This window comes from Musca autumnalis, unplaced genomic scaffold (assembly GCF_047663935.1).
Source record: "Musca autumnalis isolate F117 unplaced genomic scaffold, ASM4766393v1 scaffold_2, whole genome shotgun sequence".
Lineage (NCBI taxonomy): Eukaryota > Metazoa > Arthropoda > Insecta > Diptera > Muscidae > Musca > Musca autumnalis.
Window position 1 is genome coordinate 75,100,750 of NW_027411755.1, and position 12,254 is coordinate 75,113,003.

Genomic DNA, 12,254 nt, shown 5'->3' on the forward strand with positions numbered 1-12,254 from the left:
CTTGTTTTTGTGATACTTCATCCCTTTGTATGTATTCCTTTGATTGATTGATCCTAATAACCGAAGAGGCAAATATTTGTTTTCCTAACGTTTTTCTTTTGTTTGTTTTTGGAAAGTTCCGAATAATATAAGTATGGAGTGTAATAGATGATCTCATTAACCATTAATGCCAACCAATAGACCATTAATGCCAACCTCATAAACTCAATTGTATTCTGCCTCAAAGAAGATGACTTAAGACATACACGACATAAAAGATAACATTCTATAGAGATGATTAACTTGTGCTTCATATTTAGTGTATATGACCTCAGGGTTCACACTTTACAGACTTAATTATTTTAGTTTTTAGCTATTTTTCAGACGATTTGGGTCAAATAGTTAATTTTTCCATTGAAAATACCATAAAAATATTATAAAAAATGAAATCTATTCTTTGAAAGTCTAATCTAGCGTTCTGAATGTGAGGTGTAACAATGTAAAGCAGCATTGTCTGTGAGTTTAATCACCGAAGCCATTGAATTTTATGGTTGGTTGAACAAAAAAATTTAATGGTTTTCGCTGTAGTTAGCTAAAGCAAACATACATACATTTTTGTTCAAATGTAAAACCATTGGAAAGCGTTTAAATAGGCTTCTGCAGTACACGTGCCGCGGTTTTTGTAACACAAATATTTTAATGAAATCCTCAAATATTTAAACAGTTTAATTTTCATTGCTAATTTGTATCTCTCTCTCTTCTTCTTCTCTCTTTTCAGATATTAAAATGCATAACTAGCTGTAGCTAAAACTTAAAAACTTCGGACATTTTTTGGACTAGACGGACTTGCCACGACAGACATTATTCTAACTTAAATAAAATCAATATTGGAGGAGTAACACGTTGAAGAATCTTCTATGATTTTCTCAATGCATTAAAACGACACCCAACCTCCAATTCTCATTCCTTTCTCTCCGCCTTCCTTTAAAATCTCTACTCTACTACAACAGTTTGCCAGAGATAATTCAAGTAGACCATGGCCGACAAATTACGCTCTTCAAACATGTCCACTTCCATGAGTGCTGCTGGCGGCGGCGGTTTGTCCACCTTAATTGGTAACCCCACATTAATCTCAAGCACTTTAAGCACAAATCATCAACTGACACCCACAGTGGATTTAATGACAGCCTCTGTACGTGAATCATCATCGCCAACAGCATTAAATTCTTCAACCAACAACAGTGACATGGAATCCTCCAGTGAATTTGCTCCAGGCACAATAACGGCTCAATTGAATTTCCAATTGCTGCCAACAACAGCAACAACAACGATGGACAGTGGCAGCGGTGGTGGTGCAACGGCCATCTTTGATTATAACTCAATTATGAACTCATCACAAATTTCTGCCATGTCACATGATTCTCTACAACAACAACAACACCATCAGCAGGCATCACAGCAAATTTCTAATACAGCTGGGAATACAACAAGTGGCAATAATTGTATGGCTTTGGTCAAGGCTGGAGCTGGTAAACCAGTGGTGGCCCAAAGTGTTGCTGGGGTAAGTTCGATATTAATATATTTTTGAAAATTTTATAAAAATTTACTGTCAAATGAAGTTGTCATACTTTTATGGCAAATTTTGTTCTGCAAAATGTACGCCGTTCGAAAAAACACGAAAAAACGCCGTTCGGTCTGGGTAATAAAAATCACATCCTGGGTCCTGTGAGAATAGATTAAAGGTCTTAAATCTTCGTTTGAATGACGCTGGCTTCCTCCACCTTAGATACACAAATCCAGACATAGAAAGATAGTCAGACAAAAAAGACTTCGTCAGCATAAGCCACCACCTAAGTCTTCAACTGGTCGAAACCAATAAGAACCCCGTTTATAAATAGAAGTTACGGTAGGTGCGACTCCAAGCGGTGTTCCTCTGCTAGCGGTTTAGCTCACATAATTGTCGCATTTGTATAAATTAATGATCTGCCTTTAATCCACGATTTTTAAAGATTTTTTTTCAAAAATCGTCGATTTTGTAAAGATAATTTTTTTAAAAATCGTAAATTTTTTAAAGATCATATTTTCAAAAAAATCTTAGATTTTTAATTTTTTAATCACTGTGAACTAAAGCTAAGCAAAAAGCAACAGTTTAGATTTTTAAAGATAATTTATTTTCAACAATCGCGGATTTCTAAAGATAATTTATTTTCAACAATCGCGGATTTTTAAAGATAATTTATTTTCACCAATCGTGGATTTTTTTAATAATCATCTTATCAAAAATCGTGGATTTTTTTAAAATCATTTTATCAAAAATCTTGGATTTTTTACAAATCATTTGTCAAAAATCTTGTTGTTTTTTAAATATTTTTTTTAAAAATCGTACATTTTTTAAAAATATCTTTTTCAAAAATCGTGGACTTTTAAAATATCTATTTCAAAAATCGTGGTTTTTAAAAAATCCGTTTTTAAAAAATTGAGGATTTTGATATGATATTTAACATTTTTTCAAAAGCCTTGAATTTTTTAAAGAAAAATCGTGAATTTTTTAAAAGATATTTTTTCAAAAATCGTGGATTTCTTAAAAGATATTAAAAAAAAAACGAAAAAATCTTGGATTTCTTAAAAGACATTTTTTTGAAAAATTGTGGATTTTTCAGTTTAAGGACCTGTTTTAATCGAGGATTTTTTAATATTTTTTTTAACGTGAATTTTTTAAAGATATTTTTTTTAAACCGCAAATTTTTTAATGACCATATTTAAAAAACCGTAAGAAAGGGTGCTGCACTTTCTGAAAGAAAAGGTGCTTCTATAGACCCTTTCTGAAAGAAAGGCTGTTCTATAAAGATAATTTATTTTCAACAATCGTAGATTTTTTAAAGATAATTTATTTTCAACAATCGTGGATTTTTAAAGATAATTTATTTTCTTCAATCGTGGACTTTTTAAAAATCTTCTTATCAAAAATCGTAGAATTAAATAATTTTTTTTTTAAAAATCGCACATTTTTAAAAATAATTTTTTTAAATCGTACATTTTTTAAAAATAATTTTTTCAAAAATCGTGGACTTTTAAAAATTCCTTTTCAAAAATCGCGGTTTTTTAAAAATCTGTTTTTTTACAAAATAATTTTTTCAAAAATCAGTTTTTAAAAAATTTTGTATTTTTTAAAGATCTTTTTTTTAAAAATCTTGGATTTTTTAGAAATAGTTTTTTTCAAAAATGATGGATTTCTTAAAGATAGTTTTCGCAAAAAATCGTGGATTTCTTTAAAAATCATTTTATAAAAAATCGTGGAATTTTTACAAATCATATAAATCGTACATTTTTTTAAAAATATTTTTTCAAAAATCGTGGACTTTTAAAATTTTTTTTTTCAAAAATCGTGGACTTTTAAAAAAATCTTTTTCAATAATAGAGGATTTTTTAAAAAATATTTTTTTTAGAAATCGCGGATTTTAAAAAATCGGTTTTTAAAAATTGTGCATTTTTAAATTTCATTTTTTCAAAAGTCTTGAATTTTTTAAAGATTATTTTTTCAAAAATCGTGGATTTTTTAAAGATCCTTTTTTAAATCGTCGATATTTTAAAGATAATTTTGAAAAAATTGAGGAGTTTTTAAATATTTTTTTTTCAAATCTAGGATTTTATTAAGATATTTTTTTTTTCAAAAATCTTTTTTTAAAGATAATTTTTTCAAATGATGGATTTTTTGAAGAATGAATTTGTTATAAGATATTTTTTGAAAATCATAAATTTTTTAAAGATCGTTTTGTAAAGATTTTTTTTTTTCAAAAATCGTGAATTTTTTAAAAGATATGTTTCCAAAACTCGTGGATTTTTTTAAAGATATTTTTCAAAAAAACGTGGATTTCTTAGAAGATATTTTTTTAACAATCGTGGATTTTTCAGTTTAAATATATTTTTTAATCGAGGATTTTTTAATATTTTTTAAAAATATTTTTTTTAAACCGCGGATTTTTTAAAGACTATGTTTTTAAAAAACCGAAAGAAAGGGTGCTGCACTTTCTGAAAGAAAAGGTGCTTCTATAGACCCTTTGTCAAAGAAAGGGTGCTTCTATAGACCCTTTTTGAAAGATAGGGTGCTCCATAGACCCATTATGAAATATATGGTACTTCTATAGACCCTTTATGAAAGATAGTTTGCTTCTATAGACCCTTTATGAAGAATTGGGTGCTTTTTAGATCCATTATGAAAGATAGGGTGCTTCTATAGACCATTTATGAAATATAGGGTGCTATTAAGACATTTTAGAAATATAGGTTGCTTTTTAGACCCTTTATGAAATATAGGGTGCTGTTTAGACCCTTTATGAAATATAGGGTGCTTTAGACCCTTTATGAAATATAGGGTGCTTTTTAGACTCTTTTTGAAATATAGGGTGCTTTTTAGACCCTTTATGAAATATAGGGTGCCTTTTAGGCCCTTTTTGAAATATAGGGTGCTTTTTAGATCCTTTATGAAATAGAGGGTGCTTTTTAGATCCTTTATGAAATAGAGGGTGCTTTTTAGATCCTTTATGAACTATAGGGTTCTTCTATAGAAACTTTATGATTTTTTCTAGACGCTAAAAAAATTAATCGCTGAAATTATCTAAATGCTGAGTTGTAGGGAAATTTCGGTACTTCACCATTACCTTTTTATTTATACCGTAGAATTTATTTGTACAAAGATAAACAAGGATTCATAATATAAGGTTTTGTATTGCTTCCTGCTTATCATGATAATCAAATTCTTTTTGTGAAGCTTAATAAAAAAGGAAGTGTTGTATATGTTCGTTCCAGGAATTGACTTTAATTCTCATAAGATTTTTTTCGGTATATTTATTGCTTTTTGTTTTTTGTCTACATCTTAGGTACAAAACAAATCCATTTCCTTTGCATTATGAAGGAGCATTTATTCAACCATCCTCCACAGTAACAGATACATGAAAGAAACCCCGCACAGGACATGTACAAAAAATATTTTTCTCAATTTTCTTAGAAAACTCTTTAGGGAGTTGTGGAAAAATGGGAAAAAACGACTTTGGCAATTTACAAATATCATTCAATAAATTCCTAGAGAAGAAATAAAAATGGAAATAAAATAACATTTGAAGAAAAAGTTGTCTTTCCCTGTTCCTGCAGAGGAATGTGTGTTGGTTCTCCAACTGTTTTTTTTTTTTTTTTTTTTGTAAAATTGTCATTTTCCAAGCAAATCTATTTTCCACTTTTATCGACTTTTCATTTGTCAATTTGTCTGGGAGACAATTACATTACATTTAGAGGAAGAAGAAAAAACGAAAACATAGATTCCTTTTGCCTACATGAACAAGAAAGTTCGTTCTATGATTGTCGCCATGCCGTATCTCTTTTAGCAAGTTTATATTGAATTACGACAAAGCGTGATAAAGAGAAGCTTTTAAAAAATTAACTTCGCCTAATGGCATTTTGGAAGATGCCATCAATGGAACTCTTAGAGGATATTGGAGGATGGAATATAATTTTTTTATTTAGAAGCGGGATTCCTGTTAGAACAAAACAAAAATTAATTAAGGAAGCTGGATTCCATAATGCAAACAAATAAAAAATAATAGAAATATAATAGTATTTGTAATATTGTTCCCCATAAAATTCTTTAAAAAATCCACGTTTACGGTCAGTTGCTTTGGGTCCTCATAAAATTCTATAAAAAAATCCACATTTATAGTTGATTTTGGGTTCCCACATTTATAGTCGCCTCGTGGGTCCTCATAAAATTCTTTAAAAACACCACGTTTATGGTCGCCTTTAGGTTCCCACATTTATAGTCGCCTCTTGGGTCCTTATAAAAGACTTTGAAAAAACTACGTTTATAGTCGGCTCTTGGGTCCTCATAAAATTCTTTAAAAAATCCACGTTTATAGTCGCCTTTGGATCCCCATATTTATAGTCGACTCTCGGGTCCTCATAAAATTCTTTAAACAAACCACGTTTATGGTCGCCTTTGGGTCCCCATATTTATAGTCGCCTCTGGGTCCTCATAAAATGCTTTAAATATCTACGTTTATAATCGCCTTTGGGTCCTCATAAAATTCCTTAAAAAATCCACTTTTATAATCGCCTTTGGGTTTCCATAAAATTGCTTAAAAATCGAAGCTTATAGTCGCCATTGAGTTCTCATAAAATTCTTTAAAAAATAACATTTTAGTCGCAATTGGGTCCTCATAAAACTGTATAAACGATCCAATTTTATAGTCGCCTACGGATTCTCATAAAATTCTTGGAAAAAACCTTCTTTAAAGCTGTCGCGAGTGGACGTGTTTATTTAAGCTCCTACAAAATTCTTAATATTCGGTGTATTAAACCTTCATACAAATCAAATAACTGTCAAATCCTTTTATTTATACACCCTGCATCTTAAAATTCATGTAAAAGATTTGTGGCGTATTTTGTGACGATTTTATTTGCAAAACAATTTCCATATAAAAAACCAGTGCCAAATCAATAAATTGTAAACATCAAACAAATGATCGAATGTTGAGTGCACAAAACAAAAGAGAGTGAGAGCTGGAGATAAAGAAAATAAACGTCAAGTGTCAAACGTCTCGTAAAAGCTTTTTAAAACAACTAAAACTGTTTATTAAAACAACTAAAACTGTTAACCAATAACAGAGACAGTAATTAACTAATTATATCCTTGCGCCTAAAAGTGTGCAACACATTCTGCATAAAAAAGACAAATACATCACTGAATCACCCTGTGCTTTTAAAAATAATTTCATCTCAAAACTACAATCCGTTAATTCAAAATGATTGAACAAAATGAAGCTGATGTTACTCAATTTAATCGCGATATCGAGCACGAAACAGTAATTAGGGATTTACGGGCTCCCAAAAGAGACAGAGAAAGTCTTTTCCAACGCTCTATCGGAAACTGTTCAAAAACGCCACGTACGTCGGATTCTCCATTCCGAATGATGCAGATGATAGACGATCGATTTGCCAAATTAAGTGAACGGCTGATGGTAGAGTTCAAGTCTATGCTCAGGGAAACCGAGGATCGCATCCTAAATGAATTGGATAAGAGACTATGCGAACTAAGATCGGATCTAAACAACGTTAATGATCGAGTGTGCCGTCTTGAACAATTCACAGATGAGGTATCAGTAATGAGAAATGATATAAAGGATTTACGTATGGAACTCCTCAGACAAGAAAACTCGCATGTATCCTGCGAAATTAGAGTTAATGGTATTCCTTTCAATGGCAATGAGAACCTGAACACAATGTTTGCACATATTTGCAACTCAATGAAAATATCTGTACCCGGTTTCAAATCTGTTCATAGGTTACAAAACAGAAACAACACCAAAAATGTTAATTCGCCAGATGGGGTAATCATTGTAAAATTTATGTCACCTTATGACAAAAATTTCTTTATGAAATCAGTAGCAGCCTATAAAAAGCTTAATGGCAGTAAGCTACTATTAAATTCCATTGGAATTAACTCAAATGCTCAGTACTATATCTCAGAAAACTTATCCAATACAAATTATCACTATTTACAAGAAGCCATACATCTCAAGAAAAAGGGAATAGTACAGGCCGCCTACACTTTTCGTGGCCTTGTGTACGTTAAGCGCCACAACAGTAACGAGCCTATCTGCATCTATCATCCTAAGATCATTGATGAGTTTCGAAATGTGGGAGAGGCAGCTAACATCGAATCACAGAACTAACAGACGCAAATCATTCACAATATTTTGGATAGCTTACAGTTCGTACATTAATACTAACTTTTATATTTTTAACACATTTTGCTTAATTTGTTTTTACAATTATATTATTCATTTGTTCATCTTTTCATTTTCAACGTTTTTATTTAAAATTTTGTCATTTGTTTACTTTGTTACAATATGGATATCTGCTTTAATCTTACTTATATGCGCTGCTGATACCCCAACTATCTTTCCCTTCACTGTCAGTGACACAAATGGGTAGTGTAGACAGTGTATCCAAAGACGTTACAAAAAATCTTGTTAAAATCCTTGCAAAACAAAGAAACGGAGTACACATATGTCACATTAACGCACAAAGTATAGTAAATAAAACCGATGAGTTCAAGTATATATTTGAAAGTTCTGGCATTGATGTCATATGCATCACAGAAACCTGGCTTAACTCATCTATACCCGACTCTTTTATTAAAATGCAAGGTTATTCTGTATTTAGAAGTGATAGAGAAAGACGTGGGGGAGGTGTAGCAATCTTCGCAAGGAACGTTCTTAAACCAAAGTTTCGTTTAAAATCGAGTAATGGCGACAAGATAGAATATATTTTTATTGATCTCAACTCCAACGATAAGAAAATGTTGTTGGGTTGCATCTATCGGCCGAATAACACCATCGATTTTGGTGACTTCAATGGTATTTTGGAAACTCTGGCTCTGGGGTACCATGAAGTAGTCATGACGGGTGACTTTAATTCAAATATTCTCGTTGACCCAACTTTAACAAATAACATGTTCTCGTTTGGTTTATACCCTACCAACAAAACACGCCCTACTCATTTCTCAACTTCTGCAAACACACTGCTTGATTTATTCTTTGTGAGCAATCCAAATAATATTCTCCTTTATGATCAAGTTTCTGCCCCATGCTTCTCCAAGCATGATTTGATATTCTTATCTTATGACTTTAACATACATATAGTTGAAGAAACGTATTCTTATCGGGACTTCAGAAATATAGATTACAACTATTTAGATGATATGTTCAGTCAAATTGACTGGAGTGAATTATACGCTTTAACCACTGTAGATCAGCAACTTGCTTTCCTTCAAAATAATATCATTTTCTTGTACAATGCAACTGTTCCTATTAAAACCAAACGAACCAACACGAATAGTAAGCCATGGTTTAATACCCATATCAAAAATGCCATAGTTAACAGAGATAAAGCGTATTCTAGGTGGAAAAGGTTTAAAACCCCAGAACTATACGATGAATTCCGAACAGCGCGGAAAATCGTTAACACAACCATTAATTCTGCAAAAACCGATTATTACGTCAATAAATTCAGTTCAGCCCTAGACTCTAAGCGTAATTGGAAAATTATAAAAGACATCGGTATTGGTAAAACTAAAAACCTTGGACATTGCCACGAAGACCCCGATGTACTCAATAAAACATTTATTAGCATACCAACAGTACAAGCCGACCCTTCTTTTTATTCCACTGATGATGTAACTCTGAATCGCACAAGTGGTGAAGGCAATTTTGAGTTCAGTTGTGTCTCCCGTGATGAAGTCTTGAAATGTTTTGCAGATATTAAGTCTAATGCTATTGGTCCTGACGGTGTTGACCCAAAGTTCATTCGAATACTCATACCTCGTATTATACCATTCCTAACCTACTTGTTTAATAATATCCTTACCTCTAGCACTTACCCAAACGATTGGAAGCATGCAAAGATTATACCAGTGCCCAAGACAAACAAAGAATATAGGCCCATAGCAATTCTGTGCTATTTTTCAAAAATTTTCGAAAAAATCATTCACAAACAAATCTCTCAGTATCTTCAAAGAGAATCTCTGCTAACTGATGTGCAATCTGGTTTTAGAACTAACCACAGTTGCATTACAGCACTGTTAGAAGTTTCCGAATCTATTAGGGGTGATATTGATGAAAATAAGGTATGTTTCTTAGTCCTCCTTGACCATTCAAAAGCGTTCGACACCGTCGACCACCAAAACCTCTGTTTCAAACTACGTCATTTTTTCAGCTTTACTACTACATCAACAAAGCTTATAATGTCCTATCTCACTAATAGAACACAATCCGTTTATATTGGGTCAACGAAGTCGAAACCATTAGCAGTTGGAAAAGGAGTACCTCAAGGATCCATTGTTGGTCCACTTCTTTTTTCAATGTATGCCAATGATCTCCCTGATCAACTAGTTTACAGTAGAGTACATATGTACGCTGACGATGTTCAAATTTACTTGAGCAGCCAACTGAATGATATTAGTCAGTCCCTTGTTAAACTCAACAGTGATCTGCACAATGTGTGTGAATGGGCCAAGGCAAATGGTCTAGTTTTAAATCCTACTAAATCAAAATGTTTGATTATACACAAAAATAAAAAAATGTCTTTGCAAAATATCGACGTATATGTTAACAACGAAAAGGTTGAAGTTGTACCCACTGCCAAAAATTTAGGGGTTGTATTTAATAATTCACTCAGTTGGTCACATCACATAAACACAGCCGTTGGGCAGACATTTGCGAAATTACGTACGCTCTGGTTAACGCATTCATTCACACCACTTAAAATTCGAAGTCTCATAGCTAAAACTATTTTGGTACCCGGGTTGCTATACGGAAGTGAACTCTTTGGAAATTGTGACACTATAAGTCGTGATAAATTAAATGTGGCGTATAACTCTATAATAAGATACGTATATGGATTAAGAAGAACCCAAAATGTTTCCCTTTACGCAAATTCTCTTTATGGGTTCAGTTTTAACTCACTCATTAAAATAAAGTCATTGCAATTCCTTCACAAGATCATAACCAAACAAACACCTAAAAATCTATTCCAAAGAATCAAATTTGGCAGATCCAAAAGAGGAAGAAGGATTAAACCTCTAAGGCGACGAAGCCTAGTTTCAGAATGGCAGTTCTTTGTTAGTTCAGTACGTCTTTGGAACACGTTACCACACAATTTGCAGTGTATCAGCAACGCATATATTTTTAAAAACAAGCTTAAAAGTTTTTTTTCATCCACATCGTAAAATCACTTTATTTTGTCCATTATTTACCGATCAACTAAGTTATCACAATTTTAATTTAAAATGTTTATTTTTATAATTTTTATAATTTGTATTTTAATTTGGAGAAATGACTGTACTTATAAACCTGTACCGTAATTTATAAGACATTGTCTTGTTGTGCAGGTATAAATAAATAAATAAATAAATAAAATAAAAATAAATAAAATAAATATAGTCGCCTTTGGGTCCTTATAAAATTCTTTAAAAATCCACGTTAATAATCTCCTATGGGTTCTCATAAAAGTCTTTAAAAACATCCACGTTTATAATCGCCTTTGGGTCCCCATAAAATGGTTTCTAATAATATTCTTTAAAAAATCCACGTTTTAGTCGCAATTGGGTCTGAAAAAATCCGCGTTTTTTTCGTCTTTGGGTCCTCATAAAATTCTTTAGAAAATCAGTGTTAATAATCACCTTTGGTTCCTCATAAAATTCTTTAAAAGGTCCACGTTTATAATCACCTTTGGGTCCTCATAAAATTTTTTAAAAAGTAGCATTTATAAAATCCACGTTTATTGGGTCCTCATAAAAGACTTAAAAAATCAACGAATATAGTCCCATTTGGCTCATCATAAAATTCTTTAAAAAATCCAGGATTATTTTTAAAAAAATTCACGGGGTCCTAATAAAATTTGTTAAAAAATCCAGTATTATTTAAAAAAAATCACGGTTTGGGTCCCCATATAATTCTTTAAAAAATCCACGTTTATAGTGTCCTTTGGGTCCCCATAAAATTCTTTAAAAAATCCACGTTTATAGTGTCCTTTGGGTCCCCATATAATTCTTTAAAAAAATCCACTTTTATAGTGTCCTTTGGGTCCCCATATAATTCTTTAAAAAATCCACGTTTATAGTGTCCTTTGGGTCCCCATATAATTCTTTAAAAAATCCACGTTTATAGTGTCCTTTGGGTCCCCATATAATTCTTTAAAAAATCCACGTTTATAGTGTCCTTCGGGTCCCCATATAATTCTTTAAAAAATCCACGTTTATAGTGTCCTTCGGGTCCCCATATAATTCTTTAAAAAATCCACGTTTATAGTGTCCTTTGGGTCCCCATATAATTCTTTAAAAAATCCAGGTTTATAGTGTCCTTTGGGTCCCCATATAATTCTTTAAAAAATCCACGTTTATAGTGTCCTTTGGGTCCCCATATAATTCTTTAAAAAATCCACGTTTATAGCGTCCTTTGGGTCCCCATATAATTCTTTAAAAAATCCACGTTTATAGTGGCTTTTGGGTCCTCATATAATTCTTTAAAAAATCCACGTTTATAGTGGCCTTTGGGTCCCCATATAATTCTTTAAAAAATCCACGTTTATAGTGTCCTTTGGGTCCCCATATAATTCTTTAAAAAATCCACGTTTATAGTGTCCTTTGGGTCCCCATATAATTCTTTAAAAAATCCACGTTTATAGTGTCCTTTGGGTCCCCATATAATTCTTTAAAAAATCCACGT

General features: G+C 31.8%; 1 protein-coding gene across 3 annotated transcripts in view; it reads left to right on the forward strand.

Moving 5' to 3' along the window:
- Positions 1-12,254, forward strand: part of CdGAPr (GTPase-activating protein CdGAPr) — a 279,666-nt gene that overhangs the window by 218,230 nt on the left and 49,182 nt on the right. For all 3 annotated transcript variants that reach the window (XM_073967947.1, XM_073967948.1, XM_073967949.1), the window contains one exon: positions 758-1,540. In XM_073967947.1, coding sequence (XP_073824048.1) covers positions 1,016-1,540 — 525 coding nt within the window. In that variant the 5' untranslated portion in view covers positions 758-1,015. The remainder of the gene's footprint in view (positions 1-757; positions 1,541-12,254) is intronic.